Source organism: Sparus aurata, chromosome 21, assembly GCF_900880675.1.
Source record: "Sparus aurata chromosome 21, fSpaAur1.1, whole genome shotgun sequence".
Classification (NCBI taxonomy): Eukaryota; Metazoa; Chordata; class Actinopteri; order Spariformes; family Sparidae; genus Sparus; species Sparus aurata.
In genome coordinates this window covers 33,701,658-33,725,704 of record NC_044207.1, presented here as the reverse complement: position 1 = coordinate 33,725,704, position 24,047 = coordinate 33,701,658, and the positions used below count along the sequence as shown (strand labels likewise).

General features: G+C 42.6%; 3 protein-coding genes across 3 annotated transcripts; 2 read left to right on the top strand and 1 right to left on the bottom strand.

The window, feature by feature from the left end:
- Nucleotides 1-1,330: 1,330 nt before the first annotated feature.
- On the top strand, nt 1,331-9,744 carry LOC115573286 (tripartite motif-containing protein 16-like). The gene is made up of 2 exons (XM_030404018.1): nt 1,331-4,224; nt 9,655-9,744. Exon 1 carries the CDS (start codon nt 1,465-1,467, stop codon nt 2,854-2,856), a length of 1,392 nt encoding a protein of 463 aa, XP_030259878.1. The 5' UTR covers nt 1,331-1,464; the 3' UTR covers nt 2,857-4,224; nt 9,655-9,744.
- LOC115572845 (zinc finger BED domain-containing protein 4-like) lies at nt 6,335-7,689 on the bottom strand. The gene is made up of 3 exons (XM_030403301.1): nt 7,400-7,689; nt 6,956-7,172; nt 6,335-6,766 (listed from the first exon to the last, which is right to left on the bottom strand). Exons 1-3 carry the CDS (start codon nt 7,531-7,533, stop codon nt 6,335-6,337), a joined length of 783 nt encoding a protein of 260 aa, XP_030259161.1. The 5' UTR covers nt 7,534-7,689.
- A 785-nt stretch (nt 9,745-10,529) lies between the features above and the next one.
- tmem71 (transmembrane protein 71) lies at nt 10,530-23,694 on the top strand. The gene is made up of 11 exons (XM_030402639.1): nt 10,530-10,715; nt 14,521-14,611; nt 16,175-16,236; nt 17,097-17,142; nt 17,374-17,583; nt 18,586-18,863; nt 19,146-19,340; nt 19,461-19,527; nt 19,662-19,723; nt 19,979-20,028; nt 20,121-23,694. The coding sequence occupies exons 3-11, from the start codon at nt 16,206-16,208 to the stop codon at nt 20,142-20,144; spliced, it is 963 nt and encodes a 320-aa protein (XP_030258499.1). The 5' UTR covers nt 10,530-10,715; nt 14,521-14,611; nt 16,175-16,205; the 3' UTR covers nt 20,145-23,694.
- Nucleotides 23,695-24,047: the final 353 nt, after the last annotated feature.

The window sequence follows — 24,047 nt, the reverse complement described above, 5'->3', positions numbered from 1 at the left end:
AGACACAGTGAGTGCTCTTTCCAGGAGGAAGATGATGGCGTTGTCCAGTCCGATGCCGGGTTGGTATGCAAACCAGAGTGGGTCCATAAAAGGACACACCAGAGGGCGGAGATGAACGAGGACCAGCCACTCCTGGGTCTTCGTCAGGTGTGAAGTGAGAGCAACTAGTCTGTAGCTGTACTGTGACTGAGTCTGACTGTTTGAAAAAGAAAAGAAAATGTAGTAAAGGTTTCAGCTTTCTGTGTTTTCTGTTTGAGAGAAAAAAAAGTCCAGTGTGTTTGAGATTATTGTCTTTTGTTCCAGTTTCCATACGTTTTCTTTCACCCCTGTTCAGTGACTCTTAACTCCACCTCTGGTTTTTCTGTCCAATAATTTTTTTGTGTCTATCATTTTGATAGAATCAGCGGGCGGCTGTGTGTTTTAATCCCACAAAGACCAGTTGTCTTTGACCCTTCAGTGCTTTGTTAGTGTCCCAACCTGCGACCCGTGTCCTTCAGGCTCTGTTTTATGTCGAAACTTAACAAACGGCACCAACCACAAACAAACAAACACCAGCAGCTGTCTCGTGTGTTTCTCATGATGTTGGATCCACAACGATTCCATAGATTTCCTTTAAAAACAGATAACTTTATTTATATTCTGAAACATTATTTTCTGTCTCCACAGTGTCCTTCCATCAGCTGGAACAGTTCATCACTTTGACTCTTTGTCCTGAACATCACTTATTTATTTCTCAGCCACATCTTTTATTTAGAGTATTTGGTGTCCTTTTTACTGAATATGGACATACAAAACATTTTAATGCCTTTATCTTTTGTTGAAATTGAGTTGTTCTGTAAACGGTTACTCTGAGCAAAAGGCCACTAGATGTCAGCAGCAGAGAAACTCCTGAACTTGTTCATGTTTGAATGACAGAATGAATACAGATCAAATGTTAATCATTAAATGTGAGAACATTATATTCCAGAGACTTGAATGTTTTATGACAGGCTGGTTTGATAACTCCCTGCTGAAGGTTGACTGTTTTTATGGACAGGAAAATAAAACTGGACAGAATCTGAGGAAGAGTTAGAGAACTATGGAGCCGTCAGCAAAGCCTGAGGAGCCCAGAAATATTTTACAACTTAAGACTTTGATCTCAAATGTGGAGCATGTTTTAACTGAGTCGTCGTTGTAAATGACGGAACAAAGTCCAGAGTCACAGAGCTGCTGCTCGTCCTGGAATGAAGCACAGCTGGATCAGCCCTCCCTCTTCTTCCTGCTCTCAAACACAGCAGCTCCACTCTGTCACTATATTTCCTTGTTCCCTCCCCTTCAGATCTGCACTTTGAAAATGGGTATAACCATGAAGAGAGAGAGCTGACGAGCCCCGTTCACTGCAGAAACACCTGTTGTTCAGATCAGAGCTCAGACCAGTTTCAGTTATCAGGAAGTGAATCTCAGACATTGACACTCGGAGGTGAAATGGCGCAAAAAGAAGTTCAGCTGGACCGAGAAAAAATCTGCTGTTCCGTCTGTTTGGATCTACTGAAGGATCCGGTGACTATTCCCTGTGGACACAGCTACTGCATGAACTGTATTCAAAGCTACTGGGACACAGAGGATGAGAAGAAAACCCACAGCTGCCCTCAGTGTAGGCAGAGCTTCACACCGAGGCCTGTCCTGGTGAAAAGCACCATGTTAGCAGATTTAGTGGAGGAGCTGAAGAAGACTGGACTCCAAGCTGCTCCTGCTGATCACTGCTATGCTGGACCTGAAGATGTGGCCTGTGATGTCTGCACTGGGAGGAAACTGAGAGCTGTCAAGTCCTGTCTGGTCTGTTTGGCCTCTTTCTGTAAGAAACACATCCAGCCTCACTTTGATGTGGCTCAGTTCAAGAAACACAAGCTGGTGGAACCGTCAGAGAAGCTCCAAGAGAACATCTGCTCTCGTCATGATGAGGTGATGAAGATGTTCTGCCATACTGATCAGCAGTGTATCTGTTATCTCTGCTCTGTGGACGAACATAAAGGCCACGACACAGTGTCAGCTGCAGCAGAGAGGACTGAGAGGCAGAGAGAGCTGGAGGGGAGTCGACACAACATCCAGCAGAGAATCCAGGACAGAGAGGAAGATGTGAAGCTGCTTCAACAGGAGGTGGAGGCCATCAATGGCTCTGCTGATAAAGCAGTGGAGCACAATGAGAAGATCTTCACCCAGCTGATCCGTCTCATGGAGGAAAGACGCTCTGATGTGAAGCAGCAGGTCAGATCCCAGCAGGAAACTGAAGTGAGTCGAGTCAAAGAGCTTCAGGAGAAGCTGGAGCAGGAGATCACTGAGCTGAAGAGGAAAGACGCTGAGCTGAAGAAGCTCTCACACACAGAGGATCACAACCAGTTTCTACACAACTACCCCTCACTGTCAGCACTCAGTGAGTCTACACACTCATCCAGCATCAAGACCCGTCCTCTCAAGTACTTTGAGGATGTGACGGCAGCTGTGTCAGAGCTCAGAGACAAACTACAGGACATCCTGAGAGAGACTTGGACCAACATCTCACTGACAGTGACTCAAGTGGATGTTTTACTGCCACAACCAGTGAACAAGACCAGAGCTGGATTCATAAGATATTCACGTGAAATCACACTGGATCCAAACACAGCAAACACACAGCTGTTATTATCTGAGGGGAACAGAAAAGCAACGTACAGTCAACAACAGTCTTATTCTCGTCACCCAGACAGATTCACTTGGTATCGTCAGGTCCTAAGTAGAGAGAGTCTGACTGGACGTTGTTACTGGGAGGTGGAGTGGAGAGGAAGAGGAGGAGTTGAAGTAGCAGTCGCATACAAGAATACCAGAAGAGACGGGAATTAATCTTTCTTTGGACGAAATGACAAATCTTGGTCATTAGATTGTCACAATGACAGTTATAACTTTTATCACAACAAAGTCCAAACTCCCGTCTCAGGTCCTCGGTCCTCCAGATTTGGAGTGTACCTGGATCACAGTGCAGGTATTCTGTCCTTCTACAGCGTCTCTGAAACTATGACTCTCCTCCACAGAGTCCAGACCACATTCACTCAGCCTCTCTATGCTGGAGTTTATGTTTATTCTGACACCACTGCTGAGTTCAGTAAAGTCAAATAGACAGAAGTCATTTAAGTGTCAGTGAGTTAAATTCTGAGTTTTAACTCTTAAACTTATTCTGTCTTCATGTTTGTGGCTGATTGTTGTGTTGTGTCTTCACTTGTCAATCAAACATTGTGGGCGGTACTTTGACATCTTGTCATCTGTTGTTGTGTAAATGTCTGAGTGTCTTTAGGTGGCGCTCCTGCCTGTGTCTGTTTAACCATGGAGGCTCTCACTGCTCATGATGACTTTTGTTCAGCTGAACTGACATTTGTCTGCTTGAAGATATAAACTTCTCTGTGCTCTAAATGTGTGTTGAATATTTGTACTGATATGTTTGCATGTTGTTCTCATCACTCTGTACAGTTTTAAATTCATCTAGAATCACATTTACATTTATTTGTTTGTCAGAACAAAAGCTGTCGTTCCGATCGTCACACAAATTCAATAACATGTGAGGAAGATCATTTATTATGTTCTTGTACGTAGCTGAGATTCAAACAAACTGATTTTGTGGATGAAGTGAAATCATTGAACAAGAGTCATTGAACAGACTTTACTGATGGGACGTGTGAACAAACTGAAGCTTTACTTCATGAATAAACCAACATGAACAAAGTCTTTTCTTGTCGTCTTCATTCCAGGGTCTCACACAGAGCTGATGGAGAACATGTGACACTAATATGAGAGTATAACTGAGGCAGTTTTCCTCCTGAAACACCACAAAGTTCACAGTTCATGTTCAGAGCTGAAGCCGTCAGAAAATAATCAAGTGAATGAATTATTCTTCACATTTGGTTACAAGTATTTCCACAATGTTGAATCATAATTCTAGAAGTCAGAGAACTTAAAAACCCTCAAATGTCACATTCCTAAATACTATTTACAAGCTGAGAGCTGATGTGAATAATATCTGTAAAGGTGAAACTCTTCTCTCCCATCTTTCCCGTGTGACCTGAATGCAGCATCAGTGTTCCAGACTGTGACTCCTGTGAACAAAGTGACACAGTGTGATGTTCCATATATTTAAATGTGTCTTTACTGATGTTGTTTGAAGCTGCCAAAGGCTCAGTGAAGTTTCCACATGTCTTCCTGCAGTGAACATCACAGCAGGTTAACAAGTGAACTGTGATAACTGATGCAGGACACAAGAGGGCGCCGTCATCCTGCTGACCAGAGATGTAGTGGAGGTTAAAGCAGCTCTGCTCACCTGTTGTACAGTTTTAGTTCAGAACATGTTTTTGGCTCAAACTCATTTCAATGGGAGTGCTATGGACACTTTTACAATCTCTATTTTTAAAACAGTAAGAAGGCTCGACACGACATGAATTTGCTCTTAGTATCACCAGGGTTTCTACACATGAACACGAGCATTGAGAACACTGATTAAAACACCTGGTTGTTGTTGTTGTTGGTTTAGTTTTTTAATAAAACTCTAATAAAATTAACCTGACTTCAGCATGAATAAAATGAGACAAATAAAATAATCCTTTGTGTAATCTTTGTTCAAAGTCGGCAGCTGTATTCAGATTACCACCGATTCATACCTTCATGGATTCAATACATACAAATACTAAAGTAGAAATACTGCAGTATAACACTTCATTACAAGTACTTCAGTAAAAGGATCAAGAAATTACATGAGGGCACCTGAAAGTACTCGATTACAGGAAACTGATCAGAAAGATACGTCCAGGTATGCAGTAATCTACCGTAGTGTGCAGGTGTGCAGGTGCCTGCGGCCTCTTCATCTTTCTTCTCGTCATCTTTCACTTCTGTTGGGACCCACAGATGAAGTCGTTCATTGTGGATTTTAAAATTGACTCTGAACTGCACTCAGTATCCCAGACGCAAAGCTTTCCACCTAACTTCACAATCTGAGGAACACCAAGCAAGTTCGCACCGAGCTGCTATCCTGCAAAGGAAAGGAGCAACCAGTTTCCTCCTCAGCTGACTTTCATCAGTCCTTAATAGCAAGAACAGCGTTCAACATTGGAACCCGAAACCTTCTCCTGCAACCACCAGCACTTTTTCTTCAAAGACTGGTACCAATGAACTGGGCTTAGCGAGGCAAAGCACAGACTCAGAGTCTCCGCGTGAAACTAACCATTTTCTATGACCTAGCATCACGTCTCTCTCTCTCACACACACACACTGTCTGACAAAATCTGCATGTGCACACACACACACACACACCTTGTTACTGTCTATTCAATATTGTACAAGAGTGAATGTTGCCGACCTCTACACTGTCACAAACCCAAAACTCCTTCAAACATTACAGCTGTTGTGGTAAATTTGGTTTTGGTTATTGAGTTAATTAATAATCAGAGGGTCCAGTTGACTTTTTATCAGTCTGATTCAGTAAATTTGCTCTTTTCCCTGTCTGTAAATCGAATCATATTATTTATCACAATCAACGATTATCTCTAATCACTGCACGTATTGTGGTGCCCCATATGAGGCAAGCGTCCCAAATATATAATGATGCCCCGTATGAGGCAGTGCACACACATTATGGGACCTCGTGGGAGTTAGTGTACACTTCACCTGTTTTCTCTTCATCAGTTTAGGTTACACTTACTCTTCTGTTAAATCACCGCACAAATACTTTGTTCACACCACAGTGATCAATAAAGTTATCACCAAAAATGTCCAAACTGATCAATACTGTGTGAAAATGTTATAAAGTACTCAGAACTTTTACGCTAAACAGTAGACCTAGTAGAAATACTAGATATAATATATATATTAGGGCCGGGACTCGATTAATAAAATTAATCGAATTAATCAGAGGCTTTGTAATTAATTAATCGAAATTAATCGCATTTTAATCACATATAAATATTTCACCTGAGAACAGTGAGAAGCAATTTTTTTCACATGGATTTTAGTATACCATTGAATAATGACTGAATACATAAGCTTAAGCAACAAAACATTGTTTGTTTGTTTTTTCAAGACCAACAATTTTTGCAATAAAGGCCAAAACAATAAACAGTTCAACATAAAGTGCCAGTTGCAACAACATAATAAATAGTTCAACATAAAGTGTACCAGTTAAAGTAAAATAAAAAAGTGCCAGTGATTGACCTTCATCCCTCCTATTCTTCCAATATCCTGATGAAAAATAAAATCTCTCTGTTGCATAGGCCACTGTTTGATCCACATTTCAGTAACAACAAGCCCACTGGCCTCAGGATACCTAAGACTACTTCTTCTGCTACTTCTCTTTCAGCCAGTTGCTGAGACAAACTAGCCTGTTCACATTTTCAGAGCTCAAGGCTGCCCTCTTCTTTTGAACTATGTTACCTGCCAGTGAGAAAAGTCTCTCGCAAGGGACAGAAGTGGCAGGGCTGCCAAGATACTTGCGGGCCAGTGCAGAAAGCTGTGGATGGGCCCCCTCATGAGTTGACCACCACTGCAGTGGGCAGTCTGTCTCACTGATGGTGGGCTCTGCCCTGTAGCGGCCCAGAGCCCTGTTGGGCCCCTCTTCATCCTCTGATTCAGAGTCTGAATTAAACAGCAGGAGGCTCTTCTTCCTTGCTGGCTCCTCTGTGGGTTCTGGAGTGGCTCTGTCTGATTCTTTTCGCAGCAGTGCCTCGACGCTGGTCCACACCCCTCCTCGCTCTTCTCTTGGTAGACACCTTAGGTCCTTAGAATCAGAATCAAATTTATTGTCGCATAACAGATTTACAGAGTAAAAAGGTGGGTGAAATTCATTTTCGTACATGGTTCCCATCAAATTTTTATTCCATGAAAAGAAAGAGGGGGGAGGTAAGAAGGGGGGGGGGGGGGGGGGGGTGCAGGGGAAAGGAGGTCAAAAGACCATCACGCATGTTACCTTAAAGCGCGGGTCGAGCGCTGTCGCCACCCTGAGCCATTCATGGTTAAGTGTATCTTGGCGTTGAGACAGGTTCTTTTTAATGGCAGCCTTGAACCTCACAACATAGGCTGGGTCGTCATCTGAGACATCCATGGTCCGGGTCAGGTGGCGGAGAGCAGGTAGCACAACAGAGCACGAGACATAAGTCTCACCCCCAAGGAGCTCAGTCACATATCTGCAGTGGATAGTTAAGGAAAGTGATTTATTATTGTACCAATTTATAGTAGATTAAAAACAGTAGCAACTTTATACTATAGTCATAGTGATATTGATATTCAATACAATACATTTTGGAAAAGCAATTTAATTTATACTGCACTATCATAGTCAATACACAAAGTTTTTCAAGGGACAGCAATGATGAAGGAATCCCATTAATAAAAACAGTTGGTGGGTGTTTACCTGCATGGTGTAAGGAGGGTCTCGAGCCTCTTTAGTCTGTCCCACTCTGCTGCAGTCAACATGGTGAGCTTGTGCTTCTGTTTGGCTAGAGTAGCCTTCACAGCCTCGTGGTTTTTCAGCAGACGAGAGATCATAAACAGTGTTGAATTCCACCTTGTAGAAACATCCTGTATCAGTGGCTCTTTGTCTTGTTCTAGCTCTGTTTGCTCCTTATGCAGTTCCTCCGTGTTTGAGGGGCTGTGTTTAAAATGCCCCACTATCTTACGACATCTTGCCAATGTGGCTGTGAACCCGCTGTCAACAAGGCAAACTGTGATGCTCCTCTGCAACACGTGAGCAACACACGGCATGTGAAGAAGAATAAATGCTTTTTATTTATTTCTACATTTCTGTTCACCTATATTTATTTATTTCTGTATTTCTGTATTTCTGTTCACCGAGATTTATTTATTTCTGTATTTCTGTTCACCTACATTTATTCATTTCTGTATTTCTGTGTCCATATGTAAATGAGGAGGTAGGAGGTCCTAGCCTCAGTCAAGAGCATGATTGTTCAAATTGGAGAGCCAGGCAAAAGCAAACGATTCCTGATCTTAAGCCTCCCTCTCTGTAACGTTGTAAAACAGCTCCAGTTAGCTTAATGGCCTCAACCAGTGTGACAGGTTAACTGGCGTTCATTTTAACTTGCAAGGGTCCCAGATGTGCTGGTGGTGTGGTTTGAGAATCCTGTCTTGAGAGAGAGGGGTCCTCAGCCATGTCCGCTTACCAGGAAAAACATTCTGCTCATTGCTCCAAGTCATGTATATGTGTATTCGTTTTAACGTGGCTTGAACACTTCTATCCACACGGAGATGCCGGGGCTGCGACTTGCAAACCACTGTTAGACGAGCGCTACAGAGCACAAATCGTCCAAAAGTGCATGTTGTCGGTCTCATATCTTTGTTGTGAATCTCTGTACTCTCAAACAACTCATGGGTGAAACAGTATTAAGCATTTGTTCACGCTGAGCGGCTCGAGATCGGCGTGAACACCACTGTTAGCTCTTATGTTAGCTGTTAGCAGTTAGCTGTTAGCTTTTAGCTGTTGGCTGCTTGCTGTAGCGCTGAGAGCGTAGCGTCCAGGTTAACTGTTGTCACATGTTACCATCGAGAGTGAGATACATGTCTGGGCTTTCCTATGAACCATTGTCACTACAGGTGTTTGTATCAAAGGTTGATCTGGACGTCTCACGATTTGCCACAGCTGATTGACCACACGCTGAGCTCAGGGCTGGATGTCAACGTACTCTGCAGACTGTTTGACCAGCAGGCTGTATGACAGTGTACAGTTTTCACACTGACATAGCTTCAGCTTAATAATGATGTATGCAGCTCGGAACAATGTCTTTAAGTAACCATTTGAACGCAGTGCAGAATGAAAAATACCCGATGGTAACCGGTGTCACAAGGTAACCTGGACGCTGCCTTACAGCGAGCAGCTAACAGCTAACATAAGAGCTAACAGGGGTTTCCACGCTGCTCTCGAGCCGCTCGGCATGAACAAATGCCTCAGCCTGTTCCACCCATGAGTTATTTGAGAGTACAGACATTCACGATAAAGATATGAGACCGACAACATGCACTTTTGGACGATTTCTGCTCGTCTACTATACACATATACATGACTTGGAGCGATGAGCAGAATGTTTTTCTTGGTTAGCGGACGGGATTTTCAAACCACACCACCAGCACACCTGGGACCCTCGCAAGTTAAAATGAGCGCCAGTCAGATTAATTAAAACCACTAAACCAGAGCTACATGAACAAATGTCAACAACTGCAGCTAACAGTTAGCTGAGCGGGCTTGCTGGTAGCCAGCAAAATTCCTGTGTACAGTGTACAGGAATTAGCGCTGCTCGTAAGGCAGAAGTAGTAGACCCTCATCGAGCACACTCCTGTAACCAATCATGCTCTTGACTGAGGTTAGGACCTCCTACCTCCTCATTAACATATGGACACAGAAATACAGAAATAAATAAATGTAGGTGAACAGAAATACAGGAAGAAATAAATGTAAGTGAACAGAAATGTAGAAATAAATAAAAAGCATTTATTCTTTTATTTATACTTGTATTTATTTATTCATACATTTATTTCAGCATGTATTTATTGATTCATTTATTTATGCATTTATTTATTTATTTATTTAGACATTTATTTATATATTTCAGCATTTATTTATGTATTTATTTAGTTTAGCAGTGAACATCACAGCAGGTTAACAAGTGAACTGTGAAAACTGATGCAGGACACAAGAGGGCGCCGTCATCCTGCTGACCAGAGATGTAGTGGAGGTTAAAGCAGCTCCGCTCACTTTGTCTGTAGCTTTTAGTTCACAACCATGTTTTATACTGATAAATGTGATGCTTTATTTACACAAGTTTTAAAGATGAAATCTTCATTTTTGTTGCTAAGCTAAAAGCTTTCGTCTGGGGTGGGATGAAGGGGTAAATAACGTCTCTTAAAGTCAGTTTGGAGCCACATTATGTTTTTGTTCTTTGCTTTTTAGTCTCCAGCTGCTTCTGTTCTTCAGGAGAATGATGCCACTTTAATTAGATTATGATTGATTTGCATTTTTAAACACAACAAATAATTTATCTCATTCGTCTCATCCAAATTCAGAATTTTAATATTTACAACATTAATGAGGTAATAATAAAGACTTTTTTTCCTCATAAGTGAATAAAGAAGCTGCTCCCAGAGGAAGATATGGTCCAAGAACACTGTCTGAAGCTAGACAGGTGAGAATGTATAAACAAATTAACACAGTATAAATTGTCTTTTCATTGAAGGTCAGTTTGTTGATTGTTTATTCAGTCGTGAGAACAAAGAGAGTTCGATTATTTAGTGTTTTTAGGCAGAAATAAAATAAGTCAGTGCAGATCTTTCTCTGTAAAAAACTACAGACTGCTCCTTTAAAATTCACAGTGACATTACTTTAAAACTTTAAACATTATAAATGAATCTGAAGTCAATTAAACAGTTTACTCGAGAGATTTCACACAGATCTCCCTTTTCTCTAAACTCGTCCTTGCTTTTACTTTGAAAGCCGGATGCTGCATTACCTTGTGTTTTACTGTGACAGCGGGCGGTACTTCCGGTGTGTGGGCGAGGCTCGGCGACAGCTGCGGAGCTCCGAACAGCGGGTTGTTTTTATTCACCTGAAGAAGAAGAAGAACGAGAAGCAGAAGAAAGAGAAGACGGCTTAAAGTTATATATTTTCGAAGAAGAAGAAAAAGAAAGCTTTACTTTCTTGACTTCCGGCACAGAACCACACGGTGAGTTCACGGTCCCGTTATTCTTCTTTGTCTGGATTCTGTTCATGACATCAACATGAACATATAAAAAGAAACAGAAACTAGTTCATGGACGTTTTATTTTGTATTTTGAATTAGCTGAAATTGTTTTAAAATCAATTTCAATATTTAATGACTAAAACAAACACACCAGACTGACTTTATCACGGACACATTAGAGGAATGCTGCAGGTAAAAATAGCCTGAAGCCACTAAAGGCTCAGTGTGACATATAGAACATATACATGTATACAGTATGCACGATAAACACACGAAGAGGCGTCACAGCAATAGTTAAATAATAAGAAAAGGCACTTTTATTGAGAATTAAATGCAGTAATGTAAAAGTGTTAATAATAAAGACGCTGTAAGCTGGAGACACAGTGACACTGAAGCTCCATCACAGAGCAGGAAGATGAATAAATGACATAAAGTGCATTAAAGCTTTAATCCAGAGCTGCAGTCAGAATATTATACATGTGAGTACATTAGAAACACGAGTAAACACTGTTTGATTCAATAGAAAAGACAATAAACACACAATGAGGCATCACTGCAATGATTCAGAAATACCTCAAAATGCAAAAGAGAACTATACATTTAATTCTGAGCACAAAGTAGGAAAATAAAGTGCTAATATTTAAGAATAAAATGTAATAATGTAGATAACTGTGTGTATAATGAGGACGCTGTCAGCAGCACACGTGCAGGATGGTACGAGCTGCTGCTGCTGCTGGTGGAATGGTTTGATCCATCTCTGTTTCCTGATACGCATTTTCCTCCAACATCAGCAGCTCCAGCAGAGACAGTCTGCTGCTGCAAGGCATGCTGGGAGATGGGGAGTGGGTGAGTGGGGGGAGAGCCCACCGTAAGAGGGGGAAACTGAATACATGAATAACTGCAGTGCTGTCAGGATGTCTTACAGATACTGAGGGTCAGTGAACGTCACGGAGACATCAGGAGTCTTTCTGAGATATTCTAATAACACAACATGTTTTCTGTGATTCCTCTCACTTCATCCTGCAGCACGTAGAGACGCAACATATAGAAATACAGACTGATATGCAGTCTGTTCACACACAGGAGAGTCTGTGTTTGCAGATTCATCTTGGAGAAGAGAAAAAAACCTCACCTCTGTTCAGTTTATGAACAGAAAGCTGTTTTGTTTTCTTGTTATTTTGCCTGTTTTTCATTTTTCAGTACAGCAGCTACTTTTACACTAATCACCAGGGGAAATATCGGCGCGGTGCGTTTCTACAGACCACAGATATGATGAATCTTTACGGCTCTTTATGTTTCACGGTGCTGATGTTCTGGTTGTTTTTGGGCACAGAAAGCAGCTGGTTAGAGTTTGGAAAATATCATGTTTTGGCTTAAAAAGTCTGTGTTTTGTCGTCACAAACACGGCTGGGAAACGTCCCTGAGTCCCGTTAAGAACATGTGTTTTTTGGCAGAAAATCATCCTGATAACTGGGTTAAAGTTTGTGTTTTTCAGCTGCAGAATTCACTTTTACTGGTTAGAAATGCTGCGTTTTGCTGCCATGAACACGACTGGGAAACTTTTCCTACATCTTGTTAAAAATATCGAAAAAAAATTACTGGAAAACAGCCAAACATCTCGTCAAAGATTCCCAATATAGTTGCCTCAGAAACGTACAGGTCTTATTAATAATCTCCAGCTTTTAACAGGAGAATGTCCTGATGTCTCGTTAAACGTATCCAGTTTTGTTGCCATGAAGACGGCTGGAGAATATCCAGATTTCTGGGGAAAGTATCAGGTTTTCTCTCACAAAATTTCCAGATATCTCGTATTTCTTATTTGCTACAATCGACTGGAAAATGTCTAAACATCTCGTTTTTCATGTCTCAATATTATTTTATTGCCACAAACACAGCTGGACACTTTTGCCATATCTCATTTAATATGGTTAAACGAGATATGGTTGTGTTGCCTCAAACTTGTCTGGAAAGTGTCCGAGTGTGATATTAAAAATAACTGGTAATCAGCTGGAAAATGTCCCAGTGTCTCGTTAGAAATACTGAGTTCTGTTGCCAAGAAAGACGGCTTGAAAACGATCCAAAACAGAATATGTGGTTTTGGGCTGCAAAGATCCATAAAGTGATTCGACTTGTTTGGCTGCTCACGTTATAAAACACACCAGAACATGTTTCTGTCTTAATCAGGTCTGAAGTGTCTCAGTAACAGAAGACACTCAGAAGTATTCTCAGCACAATGTGTGACGTTAAAGTTAAACTGGACAGACGAAGAGTTAACTCATCAGGATGTTGGTGCCGGCAGCGTGTGGAGGTCGGGGAGAGGTCTCTGGACCGTTGGTGTTGTTTTAAATCACGAGGAGCATTTTTCAGTTGAACCAGAGGACGGAGAGAAGGAAACTCCCACCAGCCCCTCCGTCAGCCCCCCCACATTCACCAGGACACAGACACTCTCTGTTCACCAACAGCCAACTGACCCAGTTCATCTTTTATTCACCAGAACAGAACAATGGAGAGCGGAGCGAGTCAGAGCTCTGACTGATAAACAGGGTTTATTTCAAATGATTTCCAGTTTTAGACGAGATGATGCTGCATGTTCCTCTCTCGTGTCCGCTTCTAAGCTAAGCTCGTCTTGATTCTGTTACCTGGGATCCAAACACAAACACACATGTAGAACCGGACTGACACCGTGCAGTCTGATGTTACACACTGATCCGTTCACAAGCAGCAGCGTCTGTAAACAGAGCGGTGAGACACAGAGCTGCAACGATTCACCTGGGTTACCTTCAGAGTCCCTGTGCAGACGTGGTGTTACTATCCATCCTGTTTTCTACTCAAAGACAGAAAGTAGTTCATGTAGAACATTTGCTGAATTAACAAGAACGTCCAAATAATGCAGAATGAGTCAGAGACAGAGTTTCATAATGTGTATAAAGTTTGTTTTAACTCAACAACTCTTAAAATCACAACATTTGGTAAGGGAGTCTGGTGCTGCTGTGGTAAATAGTTGGCTTCATGTATCACATTTAATTCTGAATTAACAAGAAGGTCCAAATAATGCAGAATGAGTCAGAGACAGAGTTTCACAGAGTTTATAAAGTGTCTCCAACTCAACAACTCACTAAACTGACACATTTGTTAAGGGAGTCTGGTGACTTTCTCCACGGGGACAAAGAAGTAGCCTATATTGTTCCTGTTTCGTGTCTTTGTAACATGTGACATGTTTAGATCAATAACATGTTTCTTCTTTCATAAATGGAGTGTAAATGGTGAAATCAGTGTAAACAGTGTGTTCAAACAGCTGATCAATGTTGGCAGGTAAGACTTTAGCACTTTAGACACAGAAGCAGACAGGCTGGTACAGACATGCTGCCACAAACTGACACTTTTTACAAGGAGACAAACAACTTCAGCTGAAAGATTTAATGCTGAATTTACAACAAGGACACAATGAGTTACAACTCAATTGTTTTAACTCAATAACTCTTAAAATCACCACATTTGTTAATGGAGTCTGGTGATGATGTGGTTACGAGTTCAATCAAACATCTGCTGCAGACAGTGGCAGGTTAACAGAGACCAAACTTCTTCTTCTTCTTCTTCTTCCTCCTCCTCCACACAGAGTCAACAACACATGACTTCTCCTCTGCACTCAGTCAGATCCCTGCAGGGTTTGTTCGGTGTCCCTGTCAGACTCCTGGTTCCTCCCAGCAGTCACAGAGTTAACAGGAAACATGAGCTCACAGTCACAGCCCTTCTGTTTTTCTCTGTTTTGTTCTGAACTGGTTCTCAGGCTGCTGCTGCTGCAGGATGTGAGAGAACCACAACACCGAACACATTAAACTGAAGATCGCAACCAGATCTGAGCAGGAACAAGTTCAAAGGTAAGACTTTTACAAAGTCTTTATAAATATCCTGCACTTGTTCTGTTCTCTGATCACTTTGGATTTATATTAGCTCTTAATTCAGTTAATCCCTGGAGTGCTCAGTCTGGAGAGAAGAGCTGATGAGGATTAACTGACCTGACTGAGCTTCAGATCAGAGACGAGCTGGAAGAAGGTTTTTAGTTTTTAATCTCTGATGGCTCGTCGTTCCACCTCCTGGAATTTATTTCATGTGTTTTTTTGTTTTAAGTATTTTTTTGGCCTTTTATAGCTTTATTGATAGCTGAAGAGGGTGACAGGAAACAGGGAGAGAGAGAGAGGGGGAGTGACACGCAGCAAAGGGACCCAGGCCGGGAGTAGAACCCGGGTCCACTGCAGAGCCTCGGCACATGGGACGCTCTACCAACTGAGCTAAACGGCGCCCCTTATTTCATGTGTATATTCTCGAACCAAACCACCAGTGAGTGACAGCCTGGTTTATCTTCTTCCTGTTGTCTAAAAACTGCCTTCATCATGAGCCACACTGTTGTTCCTTTATCACCATGAACACACTCACACACACACACACACACACACACACACACACACACACACACACACTGTCCTGCTGCCACAAATACTCACAAGAGCACCGACTGTGGATTAATGCGCCGCTGAAAATAGTCTTTACTCGAGTATCTCTGAACACAAACATCTGAACTTTCTCCTCCTCACAGCTTCAGAACAGCCTCGTTACTTTAGTTTGATGCATCTGAGGTGAATTCTGGATTCTTGTTATTTCCCAGCATCAGCAGACTGATGTGGACCAATCAGACGCAGCGAGACGAGACAAAGACGTAAAAGCCGTAAGAAGGCGTAAACAGACAGAGAGGGAGACTGGAATGTGGAGAAAAGGCGTGTTAGTGTCTCGTATCTGCAGAGAGTTTCTGATTTTCTCTCTTTGTTGCTGCTCGGGACGCTTTACCAACCCAACATGTGTCTATTTGACGTCCTGGGAATGAGACTCAACTATCAACTGTCTTTGTGGTGCGTTCAGGAACAGCTGGGACAAATCCTACTGATTCTACCTTTAACTTTAATAGTCTTTGAATTCTGTTAATATGACGTGAGCTTCAGTTAGCTTTGAGCACAAACGTCCTTCAGAGGGAGACTTTTTACTCTGATACTCTGAGTACATGTCAGAGCCTGTAATCTATTACTTTACTGGAGTAAACAAGCTGAATCAGTACTTCTACTTTTACCTGAGTCTGTTTGTACACCAGTACCTGAACGTCTCCTGGAGGAGAGGATGTTTGGACTGTTGGCTCGTCTATGAGGGAGTCAGAGAGTCAGACACTAAGTGAGCGAACAAGACAAAACATAACTTTAATACATTTTCTCCCTGGAACTCCGCTAACATCTCGACTCCTAACGGCAGAAGTTAGTTGTGTGTTTGAAGACTTACTTCATGAAGAGCCAATGAGACAAAGACAGGAAGTCAGACAGCACTGAGACTAACATGTTGTTGGGAGGTTGGCTGCATGTTTCTCACAGCCGGTGTCGGGTTTCTGATGTGTTTCACAGATCGACAGAAGACGTTGGGCGGCAGACAAACATGGCTCTGTTCTTCTCCGGAGCTGTTACAAGTACGTCACCATCAACACACTCAACACAATAACACAGCAGCATCAGCACCGTCCTGTCTCACGTCCTCGCTGAGGGACGCTCTTTGTTTTAACGGCTTCATTATTGAGTATTCGGTGGATTTGCTGGATGTACAGCATCCAAACTGAAACGAGCAACGAATAAAATTAAACACAAAATGCACAAATGCTCTTAAAGGAAGTTAAATAACTGATTCAAGAACAAATATTGCAAACTGATGATCCAAGAGGCCGTAACTGTTCAAATAACCTGTTGATTTATTCTAAAATATGAAGAGAAATATTCATCTCAAGTGTTTCTCAGGTGTGATTTTTCTGTAAAGGCTAGAGACAGAAAAGTGGACGAATGACGGCGACATTTAGTGCAAAGTTTTTAATAATCTGAGGGGAGGAGTTCTGTTTTAGAGCAAAACAAACTCAAGAATAAGCCTCAGAATGTTTCCATTGTATATTCCCTCGGCACTGGAAGACAGTCAGAAGCAGCTGAAAGCTGGAAAAGCAACTTTACAAGACTCGACTCATCAAACACCTGAAAGACTCAAAGGTCCGCCAGCGTCACTCCTTTGTTTGCGACTCTGCTGCTGTCGAGTTTTTACGAATGATCTTGGAACAAACAGGACACAGAGCTCCCTGTGTGTCCGGCACATCCACTCATCAGCATCACGTCAGCTCCGCGCACAAGAGCAAATTTACTCAAGTGGCTCCCAGGAATGTTCTCCGGCTCTGCACACTGATAGTAGTCGAGATGTCTTTATTTAGAAAGTCTGTGTGTGTGTGTGTGTGTGTGTGTGTGTGTGTGTGTGTGTGTGTGTGGAGTCTAACTCACTCTGTTATCTGTTCAGGTTCACCGATAAAACGTCGGCTGCGGGGATACGACTCCTGTCACAGGTACGAACAAGTATCTCTAGAAACTCTGCTGTGTTTTCATACAGACAACAAATATCCTGTCCAGTTGAGTAGGATTCATTTTTAGGGGGAAAGAAGTTGAATGTAACTGTGATTTTGACGTCTGAAGGCCTTTACACACAGAGGATGTAATGCTATGTCACTTTAAAACCGGCTGAATTTCTAAAAATCATCATTTCATGGGTCTAACATGTCTCAACGTGTCTCCCTCAGCCTCGACCAGTCCGTCCTCTCTCCCGACTCCTCGTACGTCTGTTACTCGTCCGTGGACGGCGGCGATCCGTGCTCCTGCCGCCGCTCGCCGCGTCTCCTCACCAACGGGTACTACAGCGTCACCGAGGACAGCTTCTCCTGGGACGACGACGGCAACGTGTCGCTGACTCCCTGCAAAACCAACGTGTCCTACAAGGAGAACCTGGTCAGGTGAGATGCTGGTGACAAGCTTTATTTGTTGTTGTAGAGCGTGACGTGACAGAGATCAGAGTTAAATCTACACACGAGACATCACCTCGTTGTGGTAAATACTGTGAACAAATACGTCACTGTGGCTCTTTTTCTTTTTCCGAAGTGATAATATTCACCGTACTTTTGTCTGGTATGGATCAGGTCATCGCCCACATCTGATGTCCTAAAGTCAAATACAAAACAAACATGTAGTAAACCACAGAGATCTCTGTCCATCGTACAGCCAACGGTTGTCAAGATACTGTTGTCATAGGAACAAGACGCGTGAGCTTCATCCTCCTTCATGGAACAATCGGAATCCATGAATGAATGAATCAAAGTTGAACATCTGGACACAAAATGTCTCCTGCGTCACTTAAAAGTCCATCCCCAGTTTCATCCTGGCTCCTGATTGGCTCTGAACTAGCTGTGATGTCATAACCCCTGCAGGTGCGTCCACGTGTTTGAATGTGAAAACAAACTCTGTACAGTAAAGCTCAAACATCACAGTCGACCAACAAGAGTCTCTCACACACACACACACGCACACACACTCGTCTCTTTATAGCGATGAGGTCATCCTCAGGAGGCCAATCACAGCGAGCCGCTGAACAGATTGAAGCTGTAAATTCCTCACGCCTGACATCTGCTGCGATCAGGAGCCAGCGTGTGATGTCACCTGTCACGGTTGCTAGGAGACCCTCGTGTTATTGAAACCAACATTAGAAGAGCTGAACACGTTAACCGCCGTCATTAACCTCTGAGCTGCTATTTATTATTATTTTTATTTTTTATTTAAATATACTAGCTCAAATATATGATTGAGCAGAAATGGAATGACTTTATGAGGGAAATATGGGGAAAAGCAAATAAAATAGATTTTGAAGAGATTCTGAGGTAAGTTGAGGAAGAAAAGCCCAACTCAAAGCCCTTAAGTCAGAACCGCGGGCCTGAGATGAACATTTCCTTTTGGTTCTTCAGGGTTTTCCGGCGCAGACGGCGTCCTCGCAGCTCTCTGGCTCGCCTCTTCAGCGATGTGACGGAGAGCTGCCAGTCCTGGCTGGATGAGAAAGTCTTCAGAGGCGTGTTCGGGACCGGACAGAACCAAAACCTAAACTGGGACCAGGACCAGGACCAGGACCAGGATAAGGAGGTGGACTGGACCAGGCCCAGCCAGGAGGGCCCGGCCCCGCTGGACCTGTCCACCTGGTCTGAGTTCAACAGCACCGAGCTGGACAGCAGCCAGAGCTTCACTTACGGTTTGTAGCTCCTCGTTTCCACCTACAGACACTCACGTCAGCTAGCATGCTACTGTCGACAGAAACTCAGAATCTCACCTCCACCTGAACCTTTACCTGAAGAATAGAACACCTGCTCATCCTCAACAACAAACCTGCCGAGTGTGAAGTGTTTTAGTTTAAAACATTATAACAGACTAACTTAATCTACTGAATGTGACGTTATGTTACGAACGCGTTGTATGTAGCATGCTAACCAGTTAGCCTCGACCCGTCCTGACTTTATTTATTTGTCTCTTCCAGACCACACTGAGATCCCGCCCCCTCCGGACAAAGTGGCCCCGCCCCGGAAGCTGCTCATCCAGGAGGAGATTTGTTCTGAGATCTGTCAATCAAAGGAGCAGTTCACCCAGTCACTGGGCGGCTTCTCTGAAGTCCCGCCCCCCTCGCCCTTCTACACCAGCAGCTGCTGCTGCCAGGCGTCACCTGAGCACACAGGTGAGACTCTCCAACCTGTGATTTATACTTGTACAGCTGCAGTGATATTTAACTTCCTCTGTGTTGTTCTCGTTGTGCTCGTTGTGTTTCGTATCTCTCTGACGCGTGTTTGTGTTTCAGGGTTGACGATGACGGCTCTTCTGCTCTTCATCTTCACCATCTTCATCGTCGCAGCTCTGTGCTCAGGGTAACTCTCTCTCTTCTTTTTCATTGATTCAAACAGATAATCTGTGTAAATACTCGTCAACAAAAATTAAAAAAATGCAAGAATCTTTTGTCTGAGATTGGATTCAACATGTTCTCGCTGTTTCCTCCCTGCAGGTGTGTCCTGTGGAGCGCCACTGTTGCATCGACCGCGTTCATGATGATCACAACATTCATGTGTAAGTATTATAAAAGCTTCTCTGTAGATCTGCTGGGGAAGTTTTCTACCTCAACAATCAGCTGAATGCAGGTTTTAGAGACTTTTTGCAGCCTGACTGACTGAATTAAACACTAAATGAAACACTTAATGTGACAAAGAATGTAGACGATGTATCAGCTAATCGCAGCTTTGAGACAGATGAGCAGAATCGTGACAGTCAGATGTTTTATAAAGTTTCCTGTTTAAACATTTCTGATCTTTCTGTCTCCTTCAGTCCTGACAAAGTCGGGGCCGCTGGGCGACTGGAGGAGGGCGAAGACGGAGGTGAGTCTGAGATCAAACAGGTTTCACTTCATTTCTTCACCTGGCAGTGAAGAAAAAACGCAAACCGTTTTTTTTATGATTCTGTTTTTCAGGATATCACATCAAGAAACGAGTGAAAAGCGTCTGCAGAACTTTTCCTGTGTTGTGAAATGTGAAAACTGGAGGAGGGACGAAAAAAACAGACTGCTGGGACTCAGTGGAAATATTTAACATTTCACCAACATGTTTGCATGTAAGTTGCACTTAAAGGACCAAGTTCTCCCCGAGCTCCGGAGAACGTTTGACAGAAAAAATCAGTTTGATAAAAATCACAACTTGTTGAATGTCGGTCTTTATCTAAACGTTCTGCGCTGAGATGCGTCGATGGAAGGGCTGAAGTTTAAACTGTAAACACAATAACAACATTTAATCTTTGAATCTTAAAGCCGGGAAAATGAGCGTGTTGACGTGTCCAGACGAGACGTCGCATCACCTGGATGCTGATTCATGTTTCCTTCCTGTTAAACGTCAGAATAATATAACTGTTCACCAGCGTCGCGTCAGGATTTCTTTGGCATTCACGAGCTGAATCAGACGATGTGATTCTGTTAAAAGGCCGAAGGAGCTCATGAACATGGTGACACAAGTAGTTGTAGTTTAGCATCTATAGAATATATTTAAAAAAAATATCCTTATGCTTATGTATAAAAAAAAATGTACCTGATGTATTTTTGAAATACTGTACGGTATCCTCTGTGTCAGTAGTTAAACTTGGCTGTTTTTGGGACGTCCAAAGTGACCAAACGTCGTCAGACTCTCCTCGTCTGCAGAACAGATTCAGGTCCAACAGCTAAACGAATTCAGCGCTGAGCGTCGCTTCTATTTAGAAATAACAGCCGTGACTTTTTTCTACAAACACAAACGCACAAAAACACCCGAACTTCTTCTGTTCTGCCTGGAAGTTGTGACCACAGGAGATAAGTGCCATTGTTTTTTTTTTATCCCTGAGGAAACTGAGTCGCCACAATAACAAGAAACGACTCACATCTTTAAAAAATAATAGATCGTGTTGGTACATTAAAGCTGCACAAGCGCTGGTTTTATTGTGAAAGTCTGATTTCCTGGATCTCTCCAGGTTTTTTTCCTGGTACCAGCTGAATATTTCTGACTTTCTGACGGCTGTGAAAAGCATCTTAAGAGGAGACGCTTAGTTTGTCTGATTCCGCCTGATTGACGGGTCAGTGGGCGGGGCCAGATCCAGGCGTCATCGTTGTTGTTTGGGCGGCTTCACATAATCCTACCTCATTCTGAAGAATTCATACTGACGGTGAGACACAATCAGATGTCTGTAATCTAAAATAAACCCAGATGAATGAAGTCAGAGAATCATATTGATCTTGTTAGCGTGGCGCGCTCTTGTGCAGCTTTAAGAGTAGCAGCTGATGAAGCGTCATGAATCTCGTCCTCAGTGCCTTTAAATCAGCCAGCAGCGCAGAAATACAGAATATTACAGGGAAAGTGCTCGATTTTAAAACCTTAAAATGCTGCTGAAACATTAAACAGACCTGGAGAACGTTCGGTTTCACGGCGGGGTGGAGTTTCCTGCGTTTTAGATCTAAAAAAATATATATTGTATATTATATAAATGTGGCCGTGTTCACACATCTGACGCCGGAACAAATGAGGCAAAATCTAAAGCAGAAACTGTTTTTAAACTCCTCGTTCAGCCTGCTGGGAGCTGTGATGATGCTCCTAAATAATCAGGTTTAAACTGTCCCGTTAAGAGTGAGACAAAGTCGGGAAGAAAACTCTGCAACATGGCCGCTGAACTGATGTTTGATTGAGTTACTCCACCAGGAAAAGGTGATCTCGGTCTCAGCAGAAGGTTTTATGAGCAGCGTGCCGTCACTGTTCGTGCGTCAGCGGCAGTTTTAACGTCCACGTGTGAACACAGTCGCTCGTGTTTCTCTGTGGGACAAACTCCACCCGGCTGGCGGCTCAGGCAGGAAAAAGAAACCCAACTCCAGAGTGAGTCCGTCTGCTTCTGTGTGCAGGTCCACAATCCTTCACACGGATTTAAACTCTCGTACTTTCTGCCGGAGCAATAAGAAACTCAACGCTGAGTTTTGGAGCCGCTTTTAGGGATCAGGGAGAAAATCTTTAAAGTCAAAGAGAAAAAGGCTAAATCAACTTATAGTTAAAGTTTAAAAAATGAATCCTCACGCTGCAGAAATAATTGAAACCAGTCAAACAATCACAGTTTGTATTGATCAGTTATCGCTCTGAAGGAGGAGAAGAGAAGTGAATCGTGGCAGGAAGCCGGACTTTAGACATAAAGAAAACTAAGTACTGTATGACTTTATAAAGTTTTGACTTTATAAAGTCTTTTTTTAAAATTCTATCATGTTTGGGCCTCAAACTAGCCAAGACTTGGTCCTACCTGAAGAAGGAGATGAGCTGTGCTCTGCGTCCAGCAGCAGCACACATCAACTCTTCCTGCCTGAAATATAATTGTTCTCGTGTGTGATTTTGTGTCGATGAGCCGGAGGAGCAGAGACGTTCCATCTTTAGTTCTTCATGTTCCAGATCGTCTGATAACGCTGCGTTCAGGTCATGAAGTGATTAACATAATCACCACATGCTGAAGTTGTAATCACGACCAGAAAACTGCCACTTATCTTCAGATTTACAGCGTGATGCTAAATGATACGTTACGTCGTTAAAGGTAATTAAACCCACATTTGATGATGTGGTTCGTTAATGTCACTGCACCGTGTTTGTAGCCTTCACAGGTCCAACAGTGCTGTCAGTCAACCGCTCGTTTCCTGTTAGCATGAACACTACCGTCCATTTGAACTGATGTGGACGCGGCGTCTGATCTGAAACATGAGGGTGAACAGCTCGCACACATCAGAAATTAATTCAGAAGAAAATGTGTCCTTGCAAAACAAACCGCGTTAGAAGCTCGATGACGGAGTGACTATTATCGAGCTGCAGAGCTAACAGCTAGCATGCTATCAACCGTCCATTTTGGACTCGCATGCGTCCATTTTTTCCTCAAGACAGCTCTGTCTCGTCCCGATCTGCTGCGCTGTGATTGCCGTATGCTCGTTGTCAATCAAAAGTTTCATCCTGATCCGATGTTTGTTGATATCACAAAGATATGATTCGATTCAATACAGGAGTCTGTGAGATGACAAAATTCTGGTGTGACCGGGCCTTTAAAAGGTCGAACGTCTCTGTTTCTGTGTAACCTGAGTCATCGATGTGTTTTTATTCACTCAAAGTGCCAAAATTTGTAGAAATCTGATGATTCAGGAAACATTACGCCACAAGAATCAATCTATATTACTAGTGTTTTGTAATATTGTGCTCTGCAGAACTTCTCGCATTGCATTTAAAGCTGCACGCCTCAGAATTTTTATACGAATGGATCAAGCGACACCGTGTGATGTGGAAGGTGTCGATCCGGAACTCTTTCAGCCTCTTTTAGCTCCTAGTTTTGGTTTTTACAGCTGAAAATAAGAGCCGGATATTTTTCCTCAGGATTTGGTGGAGAGAAAAACATTTTAATGCAGCTTTAAATGACCAAAGTTTAATGTGGAAGTTTAGCAGGTTGGTTTTCTTTTAAATGATCAACATTTAAAAAAAAAAAAAAAAAGGAATTTACTGTAAAAGAAAAGTTTCTGTCGCTCGAGTTCATTGAATGCAGATTTTCAGAATTTTGCAGATGCAGCTGATGTACATGTTGTTGTTGTATATATCTTTATTTTCATTGACTGCACTTGTTTCCAGAGGTGGAACTGTGACACTCTGCTTGTGACGGCACTTAATGCATCTGTTAACTTTTTATTTCGCTGTACTGTAATCCTGTTGTTATAGTCTGTGATAACTTCCTGTTCTGAACATGTCAAATTAAATCTTAAACGACGCACAAAAACTAGATTTGAATTTGAAACTGAGACGTGATTAAGATCGGTCGCCTGAATGAGCAAACGACGATCGATCAACGTGATAGATTTAAAGGACAAAGTCGTCCT